Genomic DNA, 23,536 nt, shown 5'->3' on the forward strand with positions numbered 1-23,536 from the left:
TATATATTTTTCAATACAAAGCTTCCCATTTTTCTGTGAAATTTTTTTCTTTAAATGTTCTTGGGATTTTTTGTTTGGAATCAACAACTGGCATGAAGATAGAAGCAGAAAGAGTAATGAATGGATGGAGTGACTGGCAGGCAGGTAGAGTTGACTTACTGGTGGGCCAACAGGACCGGAAGGACCAACTTCACCATCTTTACCAGGGGCTCCCTAAATTAAAATGCCATAGGAAGAAGGAAAATGACATAGGAGTATTGTATAGTGAACATATATAACAGAAAAGCATCATTATCTGTAATCACTGCAAATAAAGGTCACACTCACTCTCTGTCCTGGGACACCTGCATTGCCTGCTTCTCCAGGTTTTCCAGGATCACCCTAATTTGTAGAAATAAAAATGACTATTTTTAGATACTGTTCTCATCCATTAAAATATATGGAAATGTTTAAAGTTAAACAGATTTTGGGTACCAGGTGCCATACTCACACTACTACCCTTTGGCCCAGGAAGGCCCATGCTTCCTGGCTGGCCTCTGATTCCTATTGAACCTGCTGGACCTGGACGTCCATCTTCTCCAGGAGCACCCTACAGAGATAAAATATTTTCCACATTAAATTATAAATATATTTATTCATAAGAACCTATTTACCCCTGGAAAATGTTTGTATATATAAAAAAATAACATTAACCTGGTTCGGTGCTACAGTTATTCAAAATGTCTTTAAAGCAGACATAGCTTTAGCCATACTGCTGGATTTAACCAAATACTATGCAATTATTATCATTGTGCCATTATGTACAAATACTTTATTGTTTCCTTATAGGAAAGTTAGAAAAGATATTTAGTTCAAAATCGTTTAAAAATATTGCAGCAGCTGCTAAACAACAGACACTGCCACACAGACAAAACTAAAGGAACATTATCTACACTAATTTTCGAGTTGGGAATCTAAAGTGAACAGTTAAAAGAGAAGATGAACCTTCAGAAATCAAGAAAACTCAAATTAATAAAAGTAATTTCAATGAGTTGGGACCTTTGAATTACCATGGCATTAACTGAAAGGACTAATTTTTGTGTCGCTTACCAAGGGGCCAAGTTTTCCTTCAGGGCCTTGAACACCTGGGTTTCCCGTCAAACCCTAAAAGCGGGAATAATATTGGTGTTAAGGTTGTGCATATATTTCTAGAACAATAGAGAAATGTAAATAAACCCAAAAGATATGCTGAGTTACTACCACAGTACAAACTTCTCTGTATCAAAGGTCTTCATCCTCGTCTTCACTTTGCAGCTTCATTCCTCAGTGTCTTTGATGTTCCCTTTTCCTATTCTCTCTTTTCTTGCTCTTACACCTCTTGAGCTTCTCACAGGCTGATCTTTATTTTGCCAACATTACCCAGTGACCTACATCACATCTAGTACTTGCTGCTCCCTTTCTCTCCTTTTGTGATATTCCAAATTCTCCTCAAATATTTTTCCTGAAAAAAATCTCTGCATGACAAGCACCACTCAACTATGTAAGTTATCAATCACCAATTTAATGAAGGTTGGCCTTCAATTAATTTGGCCTTCAATTCATGTTATCTGTGGCAACTATGTGATTTACAAGCAGACTTCCTTCAGTTGCATTAGCTGGTCTCAATCAGGGCTATTTCTCCTTTTTCAAAGACAAATGGAACCTGTGCTTCCCAACATCAGCAGGAAAAAAGACGGGTGTTTTGGCCTTTACCCTTTAAGTAGTCCCACTGAAACAAGTCTGTCCTTGTATAACAGCTTCTTAATTCTGCAAAGTTCATTGTTGCCTTTTGAAAATGAAAAACATTGAGGTTTATAGTGTACTTCCTTACCCTTGCACCTGGGAGGCCAGGTTCACCTGGACGCCCAGGATCTCCCTGGCCTCCTTTAGGACCAGAAGAACCTGCTGGACCACGCTCTCCTTGGGCACCCTAGAAAGATACCAATGGGCTACTAGTTAACAGGTAGAACAGCAACAGTAAGAGATGGTTAAATAAAACAGGTATCTTCTACGAAGGACCTATTTTTGCAAACAGACTTCCAAGTCATTAATACTTTTATTATTATTACTTTTTTCCCAAATTATTACTTAAAAGTTGTCTCTTCCATAAAGGAAATTCATATAAGAATTTTAGAATCCCTGTATTTTTATTAAGAAGTTAGGATTTTACAGAAAGACTAGACAAATACATATGTGAGTCACTTCCCTGAAAGTGTTATAGCAGTTCGGAAAGCCAAAGACAGATAAGCCCATCTGTTCAAGGGACAAGCCTAGAAAAACTATACCACACACAAAGAAAAGGCAATTTTTCAAACAGTTACTACTATAGAGCAATACATAAAGCAATATAGTAGTAGAACAGGTCAATGTCTCTTATCTATTCACATTTCAGCATGAGGGAGCATTAAGTCAGGGACAAGCAAGCAAAGCTGAACATCACAGGAATTGAAAGTGACTTTTCCAAAAAAATTTTAGTCTCAAAACATTCAGATCCCTCTTTGGCATTTATCAATTCCTTTTGATGCTGCTTCCAGTGATTTTGAGGATCTGCTTATTTGCCCAGAAACAGATGTTTTTAATGGAACACTTCCTTTCTATATATCTGTATATATGAAAATTTAAAAAATGACCCAATAAAAGATGGACACTTTAATTTCATTTACCTTTGGTCCAGGCAAGCCATCAGAACCTGGAAAACCACGGTTACCAGGAGCACCCTAGGAAAAGCCATAGATACAAGATTATCATCTTAATTTTTACATAACTTATTGCAAATAAAGTATTAGATTTATGGTTTGGCGGTTCAGTTTATTTGCTTAGAACTTTCTTACTTTAAATTTGGGGTTTTTACCACTTGGAGTTGTAAAACTATCAATGTTTCAATCACGCATGCTGAACAGCTCCTTCTATGTGAACAGCCTCATTGAAAGCAAGATGACCATTTGTACAGGCTTAAGCAAAAAATCTGCAGATTAGCTTGTTGTATCTCCATTATTTCTTCTACCATACTATCCTGTGCACTGAATCCACAAACGAAAACATCCAGTGTAAAAAATAACGCACAGTATTAATACTGTTAGGAAAATAAAGTTTGACTACACCCACAACGAAGCTGTAAGAAAATTCATGGTTAGGTCAAGAGGTTTTTCAGCTTAGCAGTGCATCTCGCAAGACATATTATTCCTTTGGATTGCTTACCCTCTCTCCAACAGGACCTGGTGGACCCACTGACCCTGGATCACCTCGAGGACCTCTTTTCCCTTCTTCACCTACAGGGCCAATAGGACCCTGGGGACCTTGTGGGCCCTAGTGAAAGTAATATGTTTTTTAAAAAAAATCATTGTTAAGCTCATCACTTCTCAGGTATATTGAAACAGACTGTCTGCTAAACACATCATAAACATTTTTCCAAATAAAGGAGAAAAAAAATAGTTAGGTTTTGAATCAGCTAAAAAAATGAAGCTTTTCAGCACCAGCTTTTCTCTTCCAATGTTTATAAGCTAATATTTCAGTAAGAATTGCACTAGGAATAAACTGTAATTCTGCAGTTCGGCTGTACAGTGCTTCTTATAATCACCTATTTGCTCAGATACAATAAGTTGTATTTATTATTATCAATTGGACAAGCTGCAAAGGATTCAAAATGCAGTGAGACTAGCAGAAATTCTCAAAGGAGAAGACAGTGGTAAGGAAACCATTACTTCATCTGTACATTTTTGTCAGTTACTACATGATCATTTAACTAGGGAGAAAGAAAAACTAAAGATTGGTTGACAAGTCAAACTGACTCCAACTCTGCAGAATCACCTTTCTTCCAAAATTCACATGGTTACAGCATGGAATTAGCCATGTTCTCAAAAAGTCTTTCACAAATATTAGCTGTGTGCTGAGCAGCTAGTCATACCATAAATATATAAATATTTATATTATTTTAATATATAAACAAAATATAATTAATATGTACATAACTGCATAAGCATAAAATGTATTAAATGTAAGTTTAAAATAAAAAGGACGTTTTTATTATGATTAACACACAGACCTGTGTGCTCTTAAATGTCCAGAATCATATGGATCCATTTCACATGAGACGAAGAAATTAGAATACACTCATTCTGTGTGCTACAGAAACCTCAGTAGATGCACTAATTGGTTTTTCTGTCCTTGAGTCCTGCAAGGCCTATATTGGGTAGGCGATTTATAACGTCAAAGGACCTGCTTCACCCTTCATTGTTAGCACTGTCTAGCCAAGTTCACTGTGGTTTGTCTTCCACAATAACTACTCTCATGATCATGCATCAGAAGTGTCTTGAAAATTGTAAGAATCTATTCAAAATACTCATACAAGCCTTTGTGATTCCTTTTCGTCTTACAAAGCATGTGGAGACTTACGGGTTCACCTTTGGGTCCTGCTTCTCCCTTGAAACCTGGGACACCAGGGTCTCCCTGAAAACAAACACATGAATAACAACCATAAGGTTAAAACTCTGCATAAATCATTTGACCATTTTGTATTATGCTATGAAACAGAAAAACAGTTCCTAGTTTAGTAACTAGTTGTAGGCAATACAATAGGATGCTTATAATGGTTTGTCTTTCCCCTTAGCATGCTTGTTTATTATGATGTTATCAAGACAAAAACTTAAATGAGACAATTTCAGGAGATAACTGTTACTGCTTTTCCAAGTTTATACAGACACTCTTCTTTCTTAGACCTTTAAGAAAGCAAAAACAGTATTTTGGACACACAGAAGATTCAGAAGATCCTCAGCATACTCACTAGCATGTTATTAATTTATTTAAAGGAACCCCACTGCTAATCACTCTTTTACTTTGATAGGGTGACACATTTGCAAGACATTACAGTTTCCACAGAGACACAGACATCATTACCGGCTGGCCTCGAATACCAGGTGGGCCAGTACTGCCTTGTGGTCCTGGGGAACCAGGTGGACCTGATAAACCAATGGGGCCTCCAGTGCCTGGAGATCCCTACAAATAGAAAGAACAGCAAGCACAGTAAGAAAACATAATAAAAATAAGGAAATAAAGTAAATTCACTTGCACAATTTCTTCAACAGGTGATATTGATTACTTACAGTAGGGCCCTTAGCACCTGGGGAGCCATCTGTCCCTTCGGTACCCTAAAGATAATGTACCAATCATGAAAATTAATTTTAATGAGGAGGGTATCGATAACAAAAGCAGAAGAAGATAGTTATTTTATCCACTTTACAAGACAAAACAATAAAGGCTGTTAAATAAATACAGCAACATACGATCTACTTGTGCAAATGCTAATATGGGCAACAAAGCATGCAAGTTAATGTGATTTTTAATTTTTAAGATCTTATGTTTAAGCTAAAGTTTTACAGTACTTCTAGGATTGAGACTGTATCAAGCTCTGTAACTTTCAGTTTTCCAAGTTGTTTTAATTAAATAATGAAAATTTTCAACAAAATAAGCACAAAACAGATGAATGAGACCTTTCCTTTCCTGGGAAAAAAAGTAATTTGAGCAAAACTCAGTGTCTATCAACTGGGGTATTAAAATTCCCTATAAACAGGCAACATGCCCAAGCTGAGCATTGAGGAACTCAATTTAATGTACTTACAGGAAGACCTTGTGATCCAGCTGGGCCCTGTGGACCTGTTTCACCTCTTTGTCCCTGAGGACCTTCAGGACCACGAGGACCCGTTGGACCTGCTTCACCCTAAGATTTCAATATGAGAAAACAGCTGGAGATTATTTTGCTCTAAAAAGTAGTGCTACAAAGTAACTAAGGAAGAATACTGAGATTGTAAAGCAATTCAGGTTTTGAAATAGTTTATTACCCTTAAAATATACTTTTGCTTATCTAATTCTGCTTCTACTACTTCAATGTGAATGTAAACATTAAAAGTATAAACAGAACTTTTCCTCAATGTATTCCTCATTTCCCTCCAAGGACAAGGAAACTTCTACATAGAAGCAGCACTATATCCCATGGCCCAAATCGGATCAAATATTTTAGATAGACATCTCTCTCTAAAATCCCAGTATGCATCTGTAATTTGACAACTTTTTTTTTAGCTTCGTTAACAGCTAAGGCTTAAGGTTTAGAAATTATAACATATCTGGGGGTTTTTTTTGCACACTACAGATTAACTCACTGTTGCAGCACTATATTAAATATAAAATCCCTGTAAGATTGGACTGGATGCTCTAATAAAAAAAAATTCCTCCTGGCACCTCCTTTGAATTTTATCTTTATATAGGAAATTTGCCTTTTAGAACTGATGGCTGTTAATATCATGTCTTCATAACTGAAGTCCACATCTTCATTGTATAGTCTGCTTAGCTTTTATGAGTTCAAAGCAGCTATTCCAATTTTACATCATCTGATGATCAAACTTGAAGGTAGCTCCTCCTTTTCAAAAGCTTTCATTGATTCATCATGTGACAGCTTCTCCAAACATTTATTTAGGTATTAAGTAGTGCTTTGCTATACCAAAACATTCTATGACATGCACTAAAAGGTCTATCATTTAATTGTGTACATTATGTTAATACTCTTATTAAGACTTGTTTCCAAAAAACTGTTTCGTGAATGTTGCCAGCTTCACAACAACACAAAACATCTGCTGAACTTTGCTACCTGACTAATTGAGAGTTCCTTCTCATATAATTTTTTCCTATCATGTTTTAGGAGTGTAAAGGAACAAAGAGGAGCAGCTGGATGGAGGGCAAGTATAAGAAGTATAAGGAAGCTGTATGAATTGTCTTTTCTATCTTTGCAGACATATTCTCAAGGCTAGGGAAAAAAAAATGGAGCACTTTCTTGAAAAACAAGAGAGGAAAGTGCCACAAAGACAGTGCTGCAGCCAATGGAAGTTTTCCATTTCAGCCCAATCACACAGAGCCACAAAAGGTGGTAATCATCATTTGCTCTCCTGTGATAAACTGCGGTACATCTCTGTTGGGTTCAGGCATTTGCCTTACCAGTCTTGGTCATCTCAAAAAGTGTTCTCGGCTGAAACTGGAAGTTTCAGCACTAGAAGGTACTGCTTCCAAACTGTCTTAGACTAGTTCTCACAACTTAACTTGTAATAATGCGTCTTGTTATTCTTTGAATATACTGGACAGGATTCCGGAGGCATAGCACGACAGTCATCTTATAATCACCCCTTTGCTCAAGCAAAAGTGAAAGCAAAGAAAGTGTCTTAACTGTGGGGAATTGCAATTGCTTCATTTGGCTTCTGATTTCTATCTTCTGTCTCAAGGTCTTGACTAAGGTTGATTTCACAGCAAATCTTAGGGACCTGTATATATGTCAGTCTGAACTCTGTGTACTCTAGTACACATTTTTTAATTCTGTGTTGTTAGACATATTAAAAAGATATTATTTTATTTTTTACCTTTACACCAGGAGCACCTGGAAAACCTGGAGAACCAGTTATGCCAAGTGGGCCCTATAAAAGACAGACACACAAAGCTATAATTCCACAGTTTAGATCACACAGATTACTATCTAATCACTGGGTAAATACAGTTCTGGGATCAAACGTATTTTTTAGTCATAAAACATTTGTTCATAACAAAACCAAAATAACTACAGATATCATTTTTCTAAGTGATACGCATACATTTTATGGAATTGTGGCGCAGTATTTTAATAATGTATTTACTGACTTCAGCAAAGTTACAGCTCTTGATTCAGCTATTAATGCACAAATTGCAATGTACACAGTTGACAATTATTATAGCAATTGTTTTTCAATTTTAGTTTTTAACAAAATATTATATCTGCTTTTTCACAGAATCACAGAATCATATAGGTTGGAAAAGACCTTTAAGATCATCGAGTCCAACCGTAAACCTCACACTACCCCAAGACCACCACTGCACCATGTCCCTAAGCACCTCATCCAAACGTCCTTTAAATACCTCCAGGGATGGCGACTCAACCACTTCCCTGGGCAGCCTGTGCCAATGCTTGACAACCCTTTCAGTGAAGTAAAATTTCCTAATATCCAATGTAAACCGCCCCTGGCACAACTTGAGGCCATCTCCTCTTGTCCTATCACTCGTTACCTGGGAAAAGAGACCGACCCCCACCTCACTACACCCTCCTTTCAGGTAGTTGTAGAGAGCAATAAGGTCTCCCCTCAGCCTCCTTTTCTCCAGGCTGAACAACCCCAGTTCCCTCAGCCGCTCCTCATCAGACTTGTGCTCCAGACCCTTCACCAGCTTTGTTGCTTCCAGGCTTCTTTACTGAAGTCTGGGTAGACAACATCCACAGCCTTTCCCCTCATCTACTAGGCGGGTCACCTTGTCGTAGAAGGAGATCAGGTTGGTCAAGCAGGACCTGCCTTTCCTGAACCCATGCTGGCTGGGCTTGATCCCTTGGTTATTCTCTACATGCCATGTGATGGCACTCAGGATGATCTGCTTTTATACCTATGCTACTGTGGTATGGTAATGAAAAGATCAGGTATTTGTTAAGCGATCACAATTTGTCCTACAGAATGTAGCAAAGGGGAGTTTCAATTCTTTTAAACTTAAAATAGTGATCTAGAAAAAAAGAGAAATACAAGCCACCTCCACATTGAAACAATCAGGTTGCTAGACAGTATGTTTGAGGTAAGCAACATGACAAGTGAAAATATAATTAAAGGCTATGCAACTACATATGCCCTGCTTCCTACTCTTCTGCCCCACTGAGATTCCCAAATTCACAGCCAAATTCATTTGCAAGCTTTAAAACACAGATTTTGTATCAAATTTTCAAGGCTGTATAGACAAAGACGTTCAGCAGAGACAGTTTAATGCCTGGATCTTTGTTCAGAGATAGGCAGGTATTTCTGGAAAAGAAAGCGGAGGAAAGGCTGGGTGATGGCACACCACGAAACACAATGCTGTGCAGAGGTACATCTTCAGCTCTCAAAACCAGTATAGCTCTTCCCAAACAGCATTATGTCTTGAGACAGTTGATCCTGTATCTAAGAAGGGCTGACAGCTTGAGCAGACCGTAGTATTGATGCAGCTACATTATTTCTGGCTCTAGAGTCAAATTCTTGGTGCATTGCACTGCAGAGTGTAGGCACACCTCACGTGGCTGCGAGGACGTGAAGTTTGGGCAAGGACGCAAACAACTGGGGCTGCATTACATGGCAGACCGTCCAAACTCACTAGCAAACAAACTTCAGGTGTATAGACTCAAATATACCTGTATGGTATCATGCAAACCTTGTTTTGCTAAACAGAAAGACTTCCGGTTACGGGCTTTAGAGTAAATTTGTAATTTGTTTCCATTTTCATAATGCCTCTTGTGCTGAACAAGACATTCAACAGAAGATCTTTCTACTGTATTATAAACTCTCTGGATGGCGGCACGCAGTGGTTATAAATATTCACTGCAACGCTGTTCCCAGATGATTCCTCTTTATCTTTTCCTGATTTTCTCTCTTTTTGTAAAATATGATGCATACTGTGAAAAAATGTTCTATGTCATAAAGCTCTGCTGACAAACTTAATAAGAACAATCTGTCCCACTGAGCATTAATTACAACGTTTCTGCCATGACCTTGCACTGGATTTCTACAGAACTGATGTAACAGCTCACTAAGTATATTTTTGAAAACCTATGTCCAGTTTATTGGATCACAAATACACATCTGCCAAATCTCTCTCTTGTTGCAGGAAGAATGCCAGAATTACAGTGTACCACTGCGCTGACCCAAATAACGATGCACTTCATTAACACTTCCTCCAATGAGAAACACATGCGTTAAGTACCAGTACCTCCCTACATGGGATTTTGCCAAAAATGTTAGCCAACCACTTATCACGTCCAGTGAAGCTGAGCTCATATTTTATGCCAAATAAAAACTGCAAGCTTCATGTAGAATTTCATAGCTCAGGACCCACCTTTTTTTAACTTTATAATTTGTTTTCAATACTGAAAAATCTTTTCATTGTTTGAATGTTTCTTCTAAAAGTTACCTTTCTTTCATGATATACTAAATAATTGAGTTTTGCAGCTTTTAGACACTTACACTCACTTTTTGAGTTTCTATTAGAGTTAATTATTTTCTTAATGAAGTTTTTAATAAAACAGTCCATACATTAAGATGACACAGGTAAATGAATTTTTCTCAGGACTTACGTCACTATTAGATAAAGAGCATGCACAGAATGAAATTTTAATTGCAGACAGGTGTGTTTTGGGGGTTCGAGGGGGTTTCCTAATACTCATGTGAATTCACTCAAAAGTATTTTGCAAATGCACTGCGAGATTGGATTGTAGGATTGAAACCATCACCCTTTGATACACCGACATCCACAGTTTAAACCACCACAGTCATCTTCAGCCCTGCTGCAATTGTGTGAGAACTTCTACGGCCATGCATCCCAGGCTTTCTCAGTCTGGTGGACGTTCACACATAGGCTTCTGGGTCTTCAGTGCGGTGTGTGACTGCCCGTAATTAAAAGGCTACTTTTTTACAGGCTTTGTAATGGATCAATTGCAGGTAGCAAGTTCTGCTATCAGTGAGCGGCATTTCTTCTTGCTGAGAATGGGTACAATCTCATCTGCCAACTTTGTATGTGAAGGAAGATAATATGCAATTATAAACTGTTTTATATTACAGTGCATATCTTTAAGACACTTATCTCCCGACAATATGGATCCCACTTCATAAAAGCAGCAAAGCATCACCTCTCCAGGGACGATGCCACTCCTCTGCAAATTAAAACCTTTAGATGAAGCAAACTACAGACTATCATTTCTCAGAGGACAGCACTAAGCTAAAGTGAGTAGAACTAGGAATCACTTACAGATAATTCCAGGTGCACTTAACTGTTACCGGCTACTGCCAAAAATTTTTTAGCGCTTCTTTTGGGAGTGTCAAAAGGCAAGTGGGAAATATAAGGTGCAAAAAATAGGAGATTAAGAAAGAAACTTACCATTGGCCCTGGCTTCCCCGGCATACCATGCTGGCCACGTCCACCCTAGATATGAAAATAGACAAGATAGAATATTTATAAGAACTCTAACTAATTTTTTTCATTTATTTATTGGTAGCACTTGTGATAACAGCCATACATACTAAAGCGATCAAAGAAATGCTGGATTGCAGAGCCCTCCAAACACTGGCATGGAAAACTTCTGGAAGAAATTATGCTCCCCTTCAAGTTAATGGATTTCTCTATTTTCAGAGAGACCAGTATTTTGACAGTGTCATTGTATGGAGCACATAACATAAACGGAGCACATAAAAGTCATGGGGAGAAATGCCAGAAAAAACAATACTTGACACTGGACATAAAGCAACAGAAAGAAATTTCTACTCAAATATGATCTCATGTCAAGGCTAATCCCTCTTTTTGCTGAAAAGCAAAATATTTTTTAAGATGACAGCTTTATTACCTGGAATTAAATTATAAGACTTAATTTCAATTGAAAGTCTAAACTTTCATTTTAAACTTTTTTCCAGACAAAATCAATACATATTATTTCTAGTTCAGTAATTTTTGGTGAAAATAGCCTCTCAAGAGTAATTTCACAGAAACAAAGACGACATTTTTGTATCACAGAAAAAAGTGTTGTGAGGGTATTTGGCCTCGTGGGCAGCTCTGGTATGAGAAATTACCATACAGCTAGCATTCTCCTTTTAAAACCGTTTTTGACTTCTGAAATTTATAGTAGAGATCTCACCCCACAAAACTCTGCTCAGCCCTAACTTTCTTAAGCTACAGCAGAACTCATCACAGAACTGACTAGCAATCACGTGAATAAACACTTTCAGGCTCAGGGACAAGGGAAGAATTACAAGGAAAGAGAAGGAAGATCCTACTTACAGGGGCACCCTGTGGTCCAATTCGACCTCTTTCTCCTGGCATTCCTCTAGGTCCCTTGAGGAGAGAACAAGAAGTGCATTATTTAGGAGCTCATCACGGCAGAATAGCAAAAAGGGGAAAACGTAGTTCACTTGATTTTTCCCCCCCCCCCCCATAGTGGAGAGAACACACACCAACCCCTCTTTTTTTTCTTCTTCTTCTTTGCTTTCTACTCTTTTTTAAAAACATACTTGACTTTTCCGTTGCTTCAGGTAAGTTTCGCACTGCATCGCTCTTCAGCGATTTTTCTGCTCATTCTTTACTTGCTTTTAACAAGAACATGATTAGGTTCACGGAGACTACAAGCATGATGAGGACAGATGATGCGAACAACAGTTACAGAACCAAGTTGGGTTTTTTTCCTCCCGCAGGTGTAGCTTATTTCGTCCGATAGAAGGAAAGTAGCAGCAGCTTACATAAATCCTTGCAGCCTCACAGGCTTGCTCAGTGTAAATTTAATAGACTGTAATTTCTCTTTTCCTGTTCCAACAGTATTTCCAGTTTTAAACAAATTAGAATAAATTCTGTATATGCTCAAGCAGGGTCAATAATGCAATCTCATTTACTACGTCTCATTCACAAACTAGGTTCCACTTTGGGGATATTACATTCCGCATGACACAAGATAGTGCTTCGCAGAGAGATGCCATTATCCGCTATCAGAAAGGTGCTTTACTTCCAGAAGCACTGCTGAGAGTCGATTTTTGGCATGTTACGCTGCTCACAAGTATTCAGTTGTCCAAAACCAGATCTGAATGAAAACTACTCTGACAAAAAGTTTCTCCATTTCATTTCCATGTCATGCATGCTTATCCTCACCATAACCTCCAAAATCCTCTGTCCGTGGTTTTCTTAGCTAGTACATTTCTGACCTAAATTATTGCATTTCTATCTCAGAGCAACCTAAACCAGTTTCTCCCATATTGGAATCAATCTGTATGAAGCATCAACATGTGAAAAAAAAATTTAGTCACCCTACACTCACATGAGTAGGTAAACAATCACAAAACCTACATTCAAGTTTCTGTTGAGCCTTCTGATTTATTGTTATTATATACGGCTGTAAATTGCAAATAACAGCTTATAGCGGACCAAATTTACTGTTAGTGTAATAGAAAACAAAGCATTAATTAAAGGAAGGCTCAGCTTCATGACATCAAATACAGGTATCAAAACCTTAAAATTCCTATTGGCAATAGCGTTTACAATCTTAAAGCCACTTCTGTAATATCCAATGCACATGGCACTCACTAGAGGACCCGTTGCGCCCATGGCACCTGTTGGTCCGGCTTCTCCCTAGGAATGGAAACGAAATGACACAATTAGAGGAAAATGGAGTTACGTGTCTCCTCCCCGTCCTCCGTGCTTATGTTAGACCTAAGAGACAGATTTGCGCAGTCACCTGGGTGCATCAAGGGCACTGTTTCCCATGCTGATGGGAAATGGCATTTACGTATTCTCGGTGAAGCAGGTTTATCTCCTACCTGTTCTAGCTAACAGCCCACACCACCTACCGCACTGTTTCTACCAAGTCTCCTGCTGTTGTTGTCTCCACAGAAAGTGGTAGGCAATCTCAGGAAAGAAATCTTTTCTCACACAAACTCTCCTTAACTACTGATTTCACATTTAAATTTAGATTTTGGAAGATCCACTTCATTTACTACAGTTTTAATCTAAAGGAATAGTTCTGTCCCACCTGTGATTACCGCCTACACTAAGCCAAAAATGTTTCAGCATCAGCACTGATCAATGGGGAAGAGCCTGAAAAAAAAGTGTTCTATGCTCTTTTAAAATAAGTTTTAATCCATCTTGAAAGGACTATCTCCAGCTGGCTATCCTGTGTTACCACTGCTTTGAGCTGAAGTTGTAAAGGTGCTGCAGTACCAGTGAGGGTGAAAAACTCTAAGAGAATAAAATTGTTAGGTGAAAAACAGTCAGTTTGGTAAAATATATTCTCTCTCCTCTCCCATGCCTGTTTCTTTTAAGCCAATCTCTAGTATGGTAATCCAAAAGAGGAAAGTCAGGGTTTAGTTATGCATTGTTTTATTTTATTATATTATATTAAAAAAAGTTAGAAAACTGTTTCTCCTCTCTCAGCTTGGTCACATGCAGCCAACAAGAACCACAAACTGGCCAAGTGGAAAACAGCAAGATGTGCATGGGGTCTTTGTTAACAGACTTTGTTGTCCTCTATTACATAGGTGTCACAGACAAACCACAGTCAATTCACCTAGTGATACCTTACGGGCCTAAAAGTGAGCCCCAGCCGAAATTGTGACTGGCACTACTGAACTCTTTTCCTGTATAAAGCCCAGACATGTCGTTGTATAGCAGTTTACAGGGATCAAACACACAGTAAAAATGGGTCATTCCACGTAGCCTTCTCCACTCCATACAAGTAGCACTGACAGGAGAGGGTACAAAGCTGCGTTCGAAAGATCTACTATCTTTCATTATTTTGGCATTACAGACAACATGCTTAAGCATTTAGTTCTTTGGGCCATGAAAATACCTTTGCTCCAGCTGCTCCAATTTCACCTTTTGGACCGTCAAGTCCCTTCAATCCCTGTAAGAGTTATAAAAATATGGGGAAATTATATTTATATATGTACACACACAGAGCATTCCTACTATTATTGTTAAAATAGCTTGATACTAAAGTGTTAAGAATGGATCTGAGGTGGCAAGAGCAAGAAAGGAAAAAAATAAAGAAGAAAAAAAACCACATGGAATAAAGTTTTCAAACATTTCCTAAATGGAAACCATTTGTACAAGGTACATTTCCTTGGATTTGGTTTCCTTCTCAAAACAAGAACGTTTAAAAAAAATCCTACAACAACAAGGAGGAGGCTCTGAGCCATAGGAAACCTATTTATTCCTCCCCGAAGTAAAATTCTGGCCAGAAAACTTGGTAATTTGTAATCACTCCATGTTGCAAACATATCCACCTCTCAAGCTCCCCACCCTAACGCAAGACTTGCCAACAAAGTGAGAGAACTGTCAGGTTTGTGCCTCCTGAAGCTTGGCAGGGCTTACGCAAGCTCCTTCCAGATTCCCAGATCATTTGAAAATAGAGTGAAGAAAGCACTAGAGAATACAATACAGAGGTCAGCTTAAAGGGGAATAGCGTTGATTTTCTGCAAGGCCCTCTTTCTCTCAAATGCCAGGGATTCTGCTGCAATTGGCAGGACTAAAAGTGTAGTCAACTTCACCACTTATACAAAAGAAGTTGAGTATCTTTATACTGAAACGGCCTGGAAACATCATCTATAAGGAGAGGGAAAATCTTGCTTCTTACCCTGTGACCCTTGAGACCTGGGAGACCAGGAGCACCAGGAAAGCCTCGAGGCCCCTAAGTAGGAAACAGAAAAAGCAAATAAAATCCCTATTTCTGCAGATAAACCTAGCTAACAGGGAAGAGGGTAGGAGCATTAATACTAATACTCCTAACACTTCTTCACCTTGGTGACATAATATAGTGAGGCACAGCATTTGAGCAGGTCACGGATGATACAGCATAACATGCTAGGAAGGTGGACAGTCTCAGCATTATGCACATTTTCACCGATATGAAAAGCTTTATTGTTTACATCGGTGTGTGATCAAACCCCAAATAGAAATCATGACTAGTGGTAGGTCAAGTTTTGAAGCTTAATATGAAGAAACCTTAATTAAACGGAGATCAAAATTCAGAGCTATTATTTAAAATAAAATAGAAACTGAGACCAAACTGCACATGTTCTTTCAGAATACGTCAGTCCAGTATCATGATAAACAACTGCTATTAAAACACATTTAACAATTAAACCAAAGTTGCCTTGCACTTAGTTTCCTACCAAGTTTCCTGATTTATCTTTCAGGAAAAACTAAGCAATGGAAGGGAGCTAGGTGCCTGGTGTTAGAATATTGGTCACATGAATTTGTGATGGAAATCACATTAACACCTTCATACTCTCAGATAACAACAGTTCAGCAAACTGTTTAAACATACCATTTCTTCTGTTATGGTACCTCTGAACCAAAGTTCTCAAAAAAATTACAGTTCATACCTTTCAGCATAGCAAAAAATCATGAAGATATATTATAGAAAATGAAGCATCATGAAGCAACACTGATATTCAGAGGAGCAAAAAAGAACATCTGAGATCTCAGCATTAGAGAGAAGAACTTCACATACAGACAAGCTGTTTCCTTGTGAGCATCAAGGAATGTAAGAAAGGTCTTTGTCTTCCCATAGTCAATTATATGGATAATGTTTGATCATAAAGCTTCGTGGGAAATTACTCCAGAGATGGTGGACTCCTAAAGGGAAAATTACTTTATAAAGGTATGACATTTCTGAAATGAATATATTAGATTGCTTGGAATTACTTATACTCAATGAGTTTCTCAGTGAAGGATGACCTCTGTTGTCATGCAAGGTCTTGCATGTAAATTTGAAATTGTACAAATTATGCTTGTTTAGACGGAATGTAGCCCATAAAAACTATTTATTTGCCCTGTGCTCAGTGGTATATGTATATCAGCTTCTACAACCAGGGCAGTCAAACGATGAAGCACGCACATGGGACAAGTCACACGGCAAGGAGGCAAATCATGTACAAGGGGAAACAGCCATCGGGTATCTCCGTAGCAGTCTACGGGTCTTATCATTGATCAAGACATGGCACACTTCTCTGACAAACTATCAGGGTATTCAATGGTGCTCTCTACAGTGCTACGCAATTGCAGCAAACTCTTAATGAGATTTTGTGCGTGTCTGTGTCTGCGTGCAGTTGCAGCACTTCTTTCCTTCATTAGAAGGACCTCTAAAACATTATTTTATTGACCAAAACAGCTTGATCTGAACAGAACAATACTCCACAGAGTACATTTGCCTCAAGCAGCTTATAAAACATTGTCTTTGATCCATAAAACTTAGGAAACAACACTGCCTTGTTAAAAAATCACTTCTCTCTCCAAGAGATCCTATCTCCTGTTGCTAACAAAATTGCCAGGCAAAAACTGGACGCTTAAAAAGAAATGAAGACAGCTTAAGAGATGATGTGTATCAGGTGGCTTCAGTTCTGGGATTTATTTGTCCCCTTTTCAGCCACACTACAGATCCCCTTCAGGTACAGAAACTTGACTAACCAAGGTAGAACTCTTAATATGGACCAAAATTATATAAGATGATAAAATGACGTCATTTTATCATCAGATATACCTGTTTTCTTTTATTTCTAGAGTAAACCATGACAAGCATCCTCTGCAGTACACGTACATATTATTTGGAAATCCTTTAATCACATTTGCATATTGAAAATATATATAAAAATCAATTATATACATCTATGATACAATCCCCTCTTCCCCTGCCCGCAGACTGACTGTTATAAAGGTAAACAGTGCCACCCCAACCTGACATCATTTTATAGTCTCTGAGCACTTCCTGCACACGATTGTGAATGACCACGTGAAATACTGGGAAATGGAGTACAACTTGTATGTACTGTCATCTGTTTTATGCATATTTCTCCTATGAAACAGGTGAAACGTGCACCCATGAAATGACACTCGGGATTAACTCACGGACTTTTGAATCTCCTGTTTGGTTCTGAGCTATCACACTGATCGGGATCATTAGCGGAAGCTAACACAAGTACTTCATAAATTGAATGGCACAGCTTTGCACTCATTATTAAAAGAGATAGTGATGACGTAAGTATGATTATTTTGCTAAAATGTAAATAATCGTGCTCTTACTGGAGATCCTGGAAATCCAGGCTCACCGGATTGTCCTGGTCTACCAGGTTCACCCTAAGGAAATGAAAAAAAGGAACACATGAAAATAACAAATGTGAAAATTAACTTCTCTCATCATTCTTCCATTCAAACAAATGAGGACATTCACATTAGTATTATATATCTTCCCTTTACTGTAACAATTTCAGTGATACAAACCAACTGCACACATGACTAGCAATGTGCATTAGACGCATTAGCTTAAAAAAGGTTTTTAATGAAGAATTGCGGGAACTGAAGACTGACTCCAAGATGCATCTCAGCATCACAAGATGGCACTGCAACGTAGTTTTTCTGTGAATTAATGACGCAATCTTTTGTCATCCTCACATAGAGTCAAATTTCTTTAATTTTCCACAGGAACAGCAATCTAAAATTGCCTGCATTGTAGCTTTTTACTTCTCCTCCTGTTCAAATGTTTTAAGATGAATATAATTTCATTCTCGGTCAGTGACTATTTTCTGTGTCATGCAATAGGAAAGAAAATGTGGGAGAACCAAAGAAGCATATTTCAAAGATTATTCAAAGCCCTCCAGAGTCACAACCAAACATTCCTTTATATGCATCAATCAGTTCAAATACATCCGGGACTCTGGGCTGCAGGAATATGAAAGGCTTCAGAAAAATAGTTTCTGGACAGAGAGAAGGTAAATTGCTTCACAAATACAATTAAAGAAACCCACACGTACATTGGAAGTGGAGGAAGTTCTTAGAGCATTATCAAGATTTGGCTTCACTGCACTGAGAGTTAACTGTTTCCAAAGATTCTTATAACTCTTTGTACAGTTTAATGGGAAAGCAGCTGTTACACAAGCTATGGTATTTTTTTTACACTAAAAGATCTGCTATCTGCAGTTTTCATCTCATTTCCAAGTTATACATTACAATTCAGATGGATTTAGTGTGCTTTGCAAACAAATGATATATGTCTACTGGTAAATTCTTAGGCTATTGTTGTACAGCACATATATACTTATGCAACACATATAATACATACATTTACATATATGTGTACCTACATGGATAAAGTCATAAAATCAGTTATGAATATAATAAATTATTAAGAAGTTAAAAAAAATTAAGTAATAAAATGTTATTGTCTAGATCCAGGTGAATCTTATCATTACAGTTCTTCTAACTCATCACACAATCCCAAAGAGAGGAGATGCCTCCAATTGCCCCCTCCTAACTGTGGTATATTATTATGTTTGATTTCAAGAAAGACATCTCAGTTGAAGAACTGGTTGAGGCAAGAAATAGTAAAGAGCCAGTGCTTAAACCTTAGGTATGATGGTGACATGTAAGGAAAAGATAGGAGGGTTTTAAAAAGGGTTGCTAAGATTTATAGTTATGAGACTGCACTTAATGAGGACTATGATTACAAAGAAAAGTAAATAGATAAAAGTAGTTACAACAGGCACATCTGCTGGTTAGTCACCGTCTTAAAGATGCCAATATTTGTTTTCTTAAAAATAAAACAAGATACAAAGAATAACAAACTTACATCTTCACCGGGTTTGCCTGGAGGTCCCTCTGGTCCACGAGAACCAATTGGACCCTAAGAAATAAATACATTTGTTGAGAAGTCAATTTAGCCATCACTAAAATATCTATGTGCTGCATTTCAATGTCTGGTTTTATAAAAACAGATGTAGAAAAAGGATGATTTTATGCCTAAGCACACTTGCTTAATTTTGTAGTACTCTTTCTAACCATCCTGCCCCTAAGAAACCTGTGTTATGTTATATAAAAATATAGGATGGATTCTTCACGAGGAGAAAAAAAAAAAAAATAAAAAAAAAACCACATTAAAAACCGCAGTTGCTGTTATTACAAATCTCTGGCTCTTGCTTTTATTTTTGAATCATTTTATCGCCCCCCAAAAATAAATATTCTCATCATCCTTTGTGTAAGTTACACTACTAGGTATGGTTTTACCAGCGCTTAACCATCCCCAGGTCTGTGATGGGAAAGTAATAATGAATATATTGTTTGCAATTTTATTGTAGAAATGTTTGTATTTATTGGTCTTACCATAGGTCCTGGATCCCCAGGTTCACCAGGTGGGCCTGTGGGGCCAGCACCACCCTAAAATTAACCAAAGATGAATACAGTTACAAATTCCAAAAAGTAAAAATATAAGGATGTAAATTAAAATCCATGATCAGGAAAATCACAGCTCATGGGACAGTCTGGATTCTAATTCAGAACCAGCTCACATTGCAAAATGAGCGAAAGTTGGATATTAAAATCCCTCAAGCTTTAGATAAGTCCTGCGCCATACACAAACCCCACTGGAAACTAAACACCATGCCAATACTGCAACCAGAACAGTCACCATTTTCATTGCTGTTCCCTCTTTAAAAAAATGTGTGTTGGGCTGAAACCTTGTTAAAGGTCTAATAAATTGTTCTTTCTGAGATAATTTCTGCGTATAGAGTACATCTGGAGCAGAGCTCTTGAGAGCAGCGTGGTTAGCTTCACCTCTAGATGAATTCATCCATGCGTCATTGAAGACGGACGTTGCCTCAGAGATGCACATACACCCCAGCTACTATGTGCTTTGCCTTCATCTCTGGCCTATTACCTTAAATCCCCTGAGGTGAAGTACTTACTTGTTTTCCTTGGAGACCTTGAGGACCTCTTGGACCCACTGGACCCTATCGAAAACATAACTTGTTACATGCTGGAAAACACCCGTCCCCAAGTAATGTTCATCCTACAAAGACGGCAAAATGGCCTGATACTGACCTCCAAGATAACACTTCTATGGTCAAACCCTGAGAAAGGCTTTTACTCAGGAGACTGATGTTATGAAATACAAAAGTACATAGAATAGAAATCTTCAAATTCAAAAAGCCACAGCAGTGCAAATTCATTAGCAGCTGAAAATATGGGCTTGCTTGTTTTCTGGAATCTCAGTCTCTGGAATCAGTCAGAATAACCGGGTTGCCTGCATAGTTCCACTGAAAAAAAAAAATGTACTAACAGAATAGAGTTGGGGGGCATAGTCTTCCCTTGAAGAGAATCTCATTACACGGATTCATCTCATAATGGAATCAATGACAAAATAAATTCATGCTGCTCTTCTCAGCCGTGAGCAGCAACAGGCAGCAATGGAAGGACATATTTTCATGAATCATACAAACCACCAAAACAGCTTCCAAATGGTTGTGGTTTGTTACAGAAAATTCAGATTTCCCCTTAAAAAGTTTCATGGGGTATTTAGGAAAAATCTCATGCTTAATTGTAACTTATACCATGAAGTAAACATAATATTGCCTGAAAGTAATTCTCTTGCTTCTAGCAACACAAAAATATCTATAGCAGACAATAACTTGCATTTTGACAGGGGCTCAAGATTTATGTCTTTTACACACAATTCATTAATTTTTACTAATTTTTACAAAGCAAATGTAGAAGAGTTAGTAATAGGCCATTTAAAAATTCTGATCAACTTTAAAAACAAAACAAAAAACAATGGTTCAGCTGAATGACTGAGTTAGTTTACAAGGAAAGGAAAAAAGCATATCACAGAACATGATGAATCAATCCAAAGACAGTAAGTGAGTGCCAGCTGACTTTAGTAGACTTTGTGTAAGGCCTTAGAGAGACCTAGATATTGAAAAATACCTTAAAAGAGATATTAATATTAAATCATATTTTGAGATGGACAAAAGAAGAGGCAGTACAAGAGATGCAATGTCTCGAGAGAAATTGAGTGAAAGGATTAAGCAAAATGGAGGAGGGCAACAAAGTAAGTAGGACAGATTTGTGGAACAAATCATTGTACGTGCACACAGCAAATTCACTGAAGAGACACATTCATTAAAAAAGGAAAGTTCTTTGAAGAAATCACCACAAAAGTTAATCCTAAGGCAAAACACCAGATCATCTTTAGAACCTTTCAAACTGTATTGAAACTAAGTTTGAAGGTTATTAGTGAGGACTTGGAGGGAATAAGATTCAGGTAGGCAAACTCATGGACGGTACAATCGCTAAAGGACGGTTTCCTTAAGAATGAATGTTAAAAATAACAGCAAAGAGGGTAACAGTATCTTCAAGATATCACAATGTGATAAATACATGCAGTGAAAAGAGGTAATATTCAAAAACAACCCCAAGAGTTCTAGCAGAGACAGCTCAGGGTGGTGAAACAGCTTTCACAGATGGTAAAAAATTTCAGTGTTACCATCAAGTCCCCAGTGCACTAAAAGTAAAGGGCATATCTAAACAGTGAGAGATGCCAATGATAAAACTGGACCCACTGGAGAAGTAGAATGTCTGTCATAAAATAATAAAGCACAGCTTTCAGTTAACAGCTGGTTTCAGAAATAGTTTTTTAAATTACTACCAAAAATAACTATCTTTGATGTCACAATGTGAAAAGAAGCTTTCGAAGTTACATATTTGTTTATTCTGCTTTGCGTTATTCCTGGCACTTTTCAGTTACTCTGCAGTGACTCAAGATATGAGAAAATCAGGAGCTGGGTTTTTTTCCTGTACCTTACTGTTAGTAGCTGCTATATTTTAGAAGGAGGGAAGGAAGACAACAAGAAGGCTAGAGGTGGGAAAAAAAAGCTTTCACTTTAACAGAAGAGTATTTTTTCCCTTTTTTCCAGGTACTGTGCAAAACTGCACTAGAACATACTGTACATCCAGGTTCTAGAGGCATAGGAAGTTTAAGAGGATGAATTCCCCTTTGGGTTTTTGCATGTGTCTACAGAACAGGGCTAATCTGGTCTTACCACTGCACCAGGCATCAGTCCCATCTGACTGCCAAGTCCGGATTTCTCATCAAGTCCTGCCATCTGAGCTGAAAATGGCTGAAAAAATAAGATGGGTGATTTTAGCTGTCAGTCATTTTGATGGTTCATAAGGCAAAAATCCATGTAACCGCATCTTCATGATTTACATTGGCTTTGCAGTGCTAACAACTAAATTCTTGGTTTAATCAGTAAAATAAAAGTTGTCTTTCCTGTAAATTTGAGGTGGTTTAAAGCTTCAAAGACCAGTCAAATGCATCATACTGTCTACTTACTATTCTGACCCTACCTCCACTTTAATATTAAACAAACAGGAAAATTACCTAAAAAGAGTAAAGCCTCCCACGAAATTAATTAGATTTCTTTCACTACCTTCAAATTTAAATCACACCTTAACTTCACCTGCAATATTCTGTCATGTCTTCTAAGCCTTTCTTTTATTTCCACTTACTGTGCTTCAAGTTCAGAAATATCTTAAGGTAAATGTAGCTGATTTTATGATTGCAAATTAGAATTTTTAAGTGTGTTGCCCTTATCCAGTGAAGTTGAAGGCCACTGCTGTTCAGGCCAATTCACAGAGACAAATGAATTAGAGCAGGGAGAACCTTCAGTGCGCTCCTCCTTCTGCAAGCACATCGTTGAAATCAACAGTTTTATTTTGCTTCATTCAGAGCCAGATCCTCACTCGTGGCAGGCCAGAGCTTACAGAGGCTGAGAAGGAGCAACAGCACAAATGTGCATTCAAGTCATCAAAGATTTACAGTTTGTTCCGCATCAGATTAGTCCCCAAATACATTTTCCACAAGGCTGGAGATTGCCTAACTTCAGAGACAGGAATATAAACCAAAAAATGTCTTGGATCTCTGGCCACACCTATTCTTTCATATTTTCTGTCAAAATCTATGAAGGACAGTGGTCTAACATCCATCCTGGTGCTTCTGTGATTCTAAAGGATTCCTCTGTGCTGAAGATATTTAACTTGGGCTGAATCTGCTGGATTCAGGACCATTTGGAAAGGTGGTTAAGTCAAGAAGTGCTGCCCAAACTTGCAAGCCGTTGGCCTAACATGAATACTTCAGCTTATTGTC

General features: G+C 37.9%; 1 protein-coding gene across 1 annotated transcript in view; it reads right to left on the reverse strand.

The window, feature by feature from the left end:
• The window catches only part of COL5A2 (collagen type V alpha 2 chain), a 115,928-nt gene that overhangs the window by 22,692 nt on the left and 69,700 nt on the right, over positions 1 to 23,536 (reverse strand). Inside the window, exons 8-29 of the mRNA XM_075511857.1 lie at positions 22,431 to 22,508; positions 20,298 to 20,342; positions 19,717 to 19,770; positions 19,187 to 19,240; positions 17,644 to 17,697; positions 15,197 to 15,250; positions 14,411 to 14,464; positions 13,150 to 13,194; positions 11,860 to 11,913; positions 10,966 to 11,010; positions 7,416 to 7,469; positions 5,633 to 5,731; positions 5,118 to 5,162; positions 4,912 to 5,010; positions 4,411 to 4,464; positions 3,217 to 3,324; positions 2,682 to 2,735; positions 1,850 to 1,948; positions 1,090 to 1,143; positions 491 to 589; positions 328 to 381; positions 160 to 213 (exon numbers count right to left, since the gene is read on the reverse strand). Of these exons, the coding sequence (XP_075367972.1) occupies positions 160 to 213; positions 328 to 381; positions 491 to 589; positions 1,090 to 1,143; positions 1,850 to 1,948; positions 2,682 to 2,735; positions 3,217 to 3,324; positions 4,411 to 4,464; positions 4,912 to 5,010; positions 5,118 to 5,162; positions 5,633 to 5,731; positions 7,416 to 7,469; positions 10,966 to 11,010; positions 11,860 to 11,913; positions 13,150 to 13,194; positions 14,411 to 14,464; positions 15,197 to 15,250; positions 17,644 to 17,697; positions 19,187 to 19,240; positions 19,717 to 19,770; positions 20,298 to 20,342; positions 22,431 to 22,508 (1,410 nt within the window). The remainder of the gene's footprint in view (positions 1 to 159; positions 214 to 327; positions 382 to 490; positions 590 to 1,089; positions 1,144 to 1,849; positions 1,949 to 2,681; positions 2,736 to 3,216; positions 3,325 to 4,410; positions 4,465 to 4,911; positions 5,011 to 5,117; positions 5,163 to 5,632; positions 5,732 to 7,415; positions 7,470 to 10,965; positions 11,011 to 11,859; positions 11,914 to 13,149; positions 13,195 to 14,410; positions 14,465 to 15,196; positions 15,251 to 17,643; positions 17,698 to 19,186; positions 19,241 to 19,716; positions 19,771 to 20,297; positions 20,343 to 22,430; positions 22,509 to 23,536) is intronic.

The sequence above is a fragment of the Mycteria americana genome, chromosome 9 (assembly GCF_035582795.1).
Source record: "Mycteria americana isolate JAX WOST 10 ecotype Jacksonville Zoo and Gardens chromosome 9, USCA_MyAme_1.0, whole genome shotgun sequence".
In the NCBI taxonomy this organism is placed as follows: Eukaryota; Metazoa; Chordata; class Aves; order Ciconiiformes; family Ciconiidae; genus Mycteria; species Mycteria americana.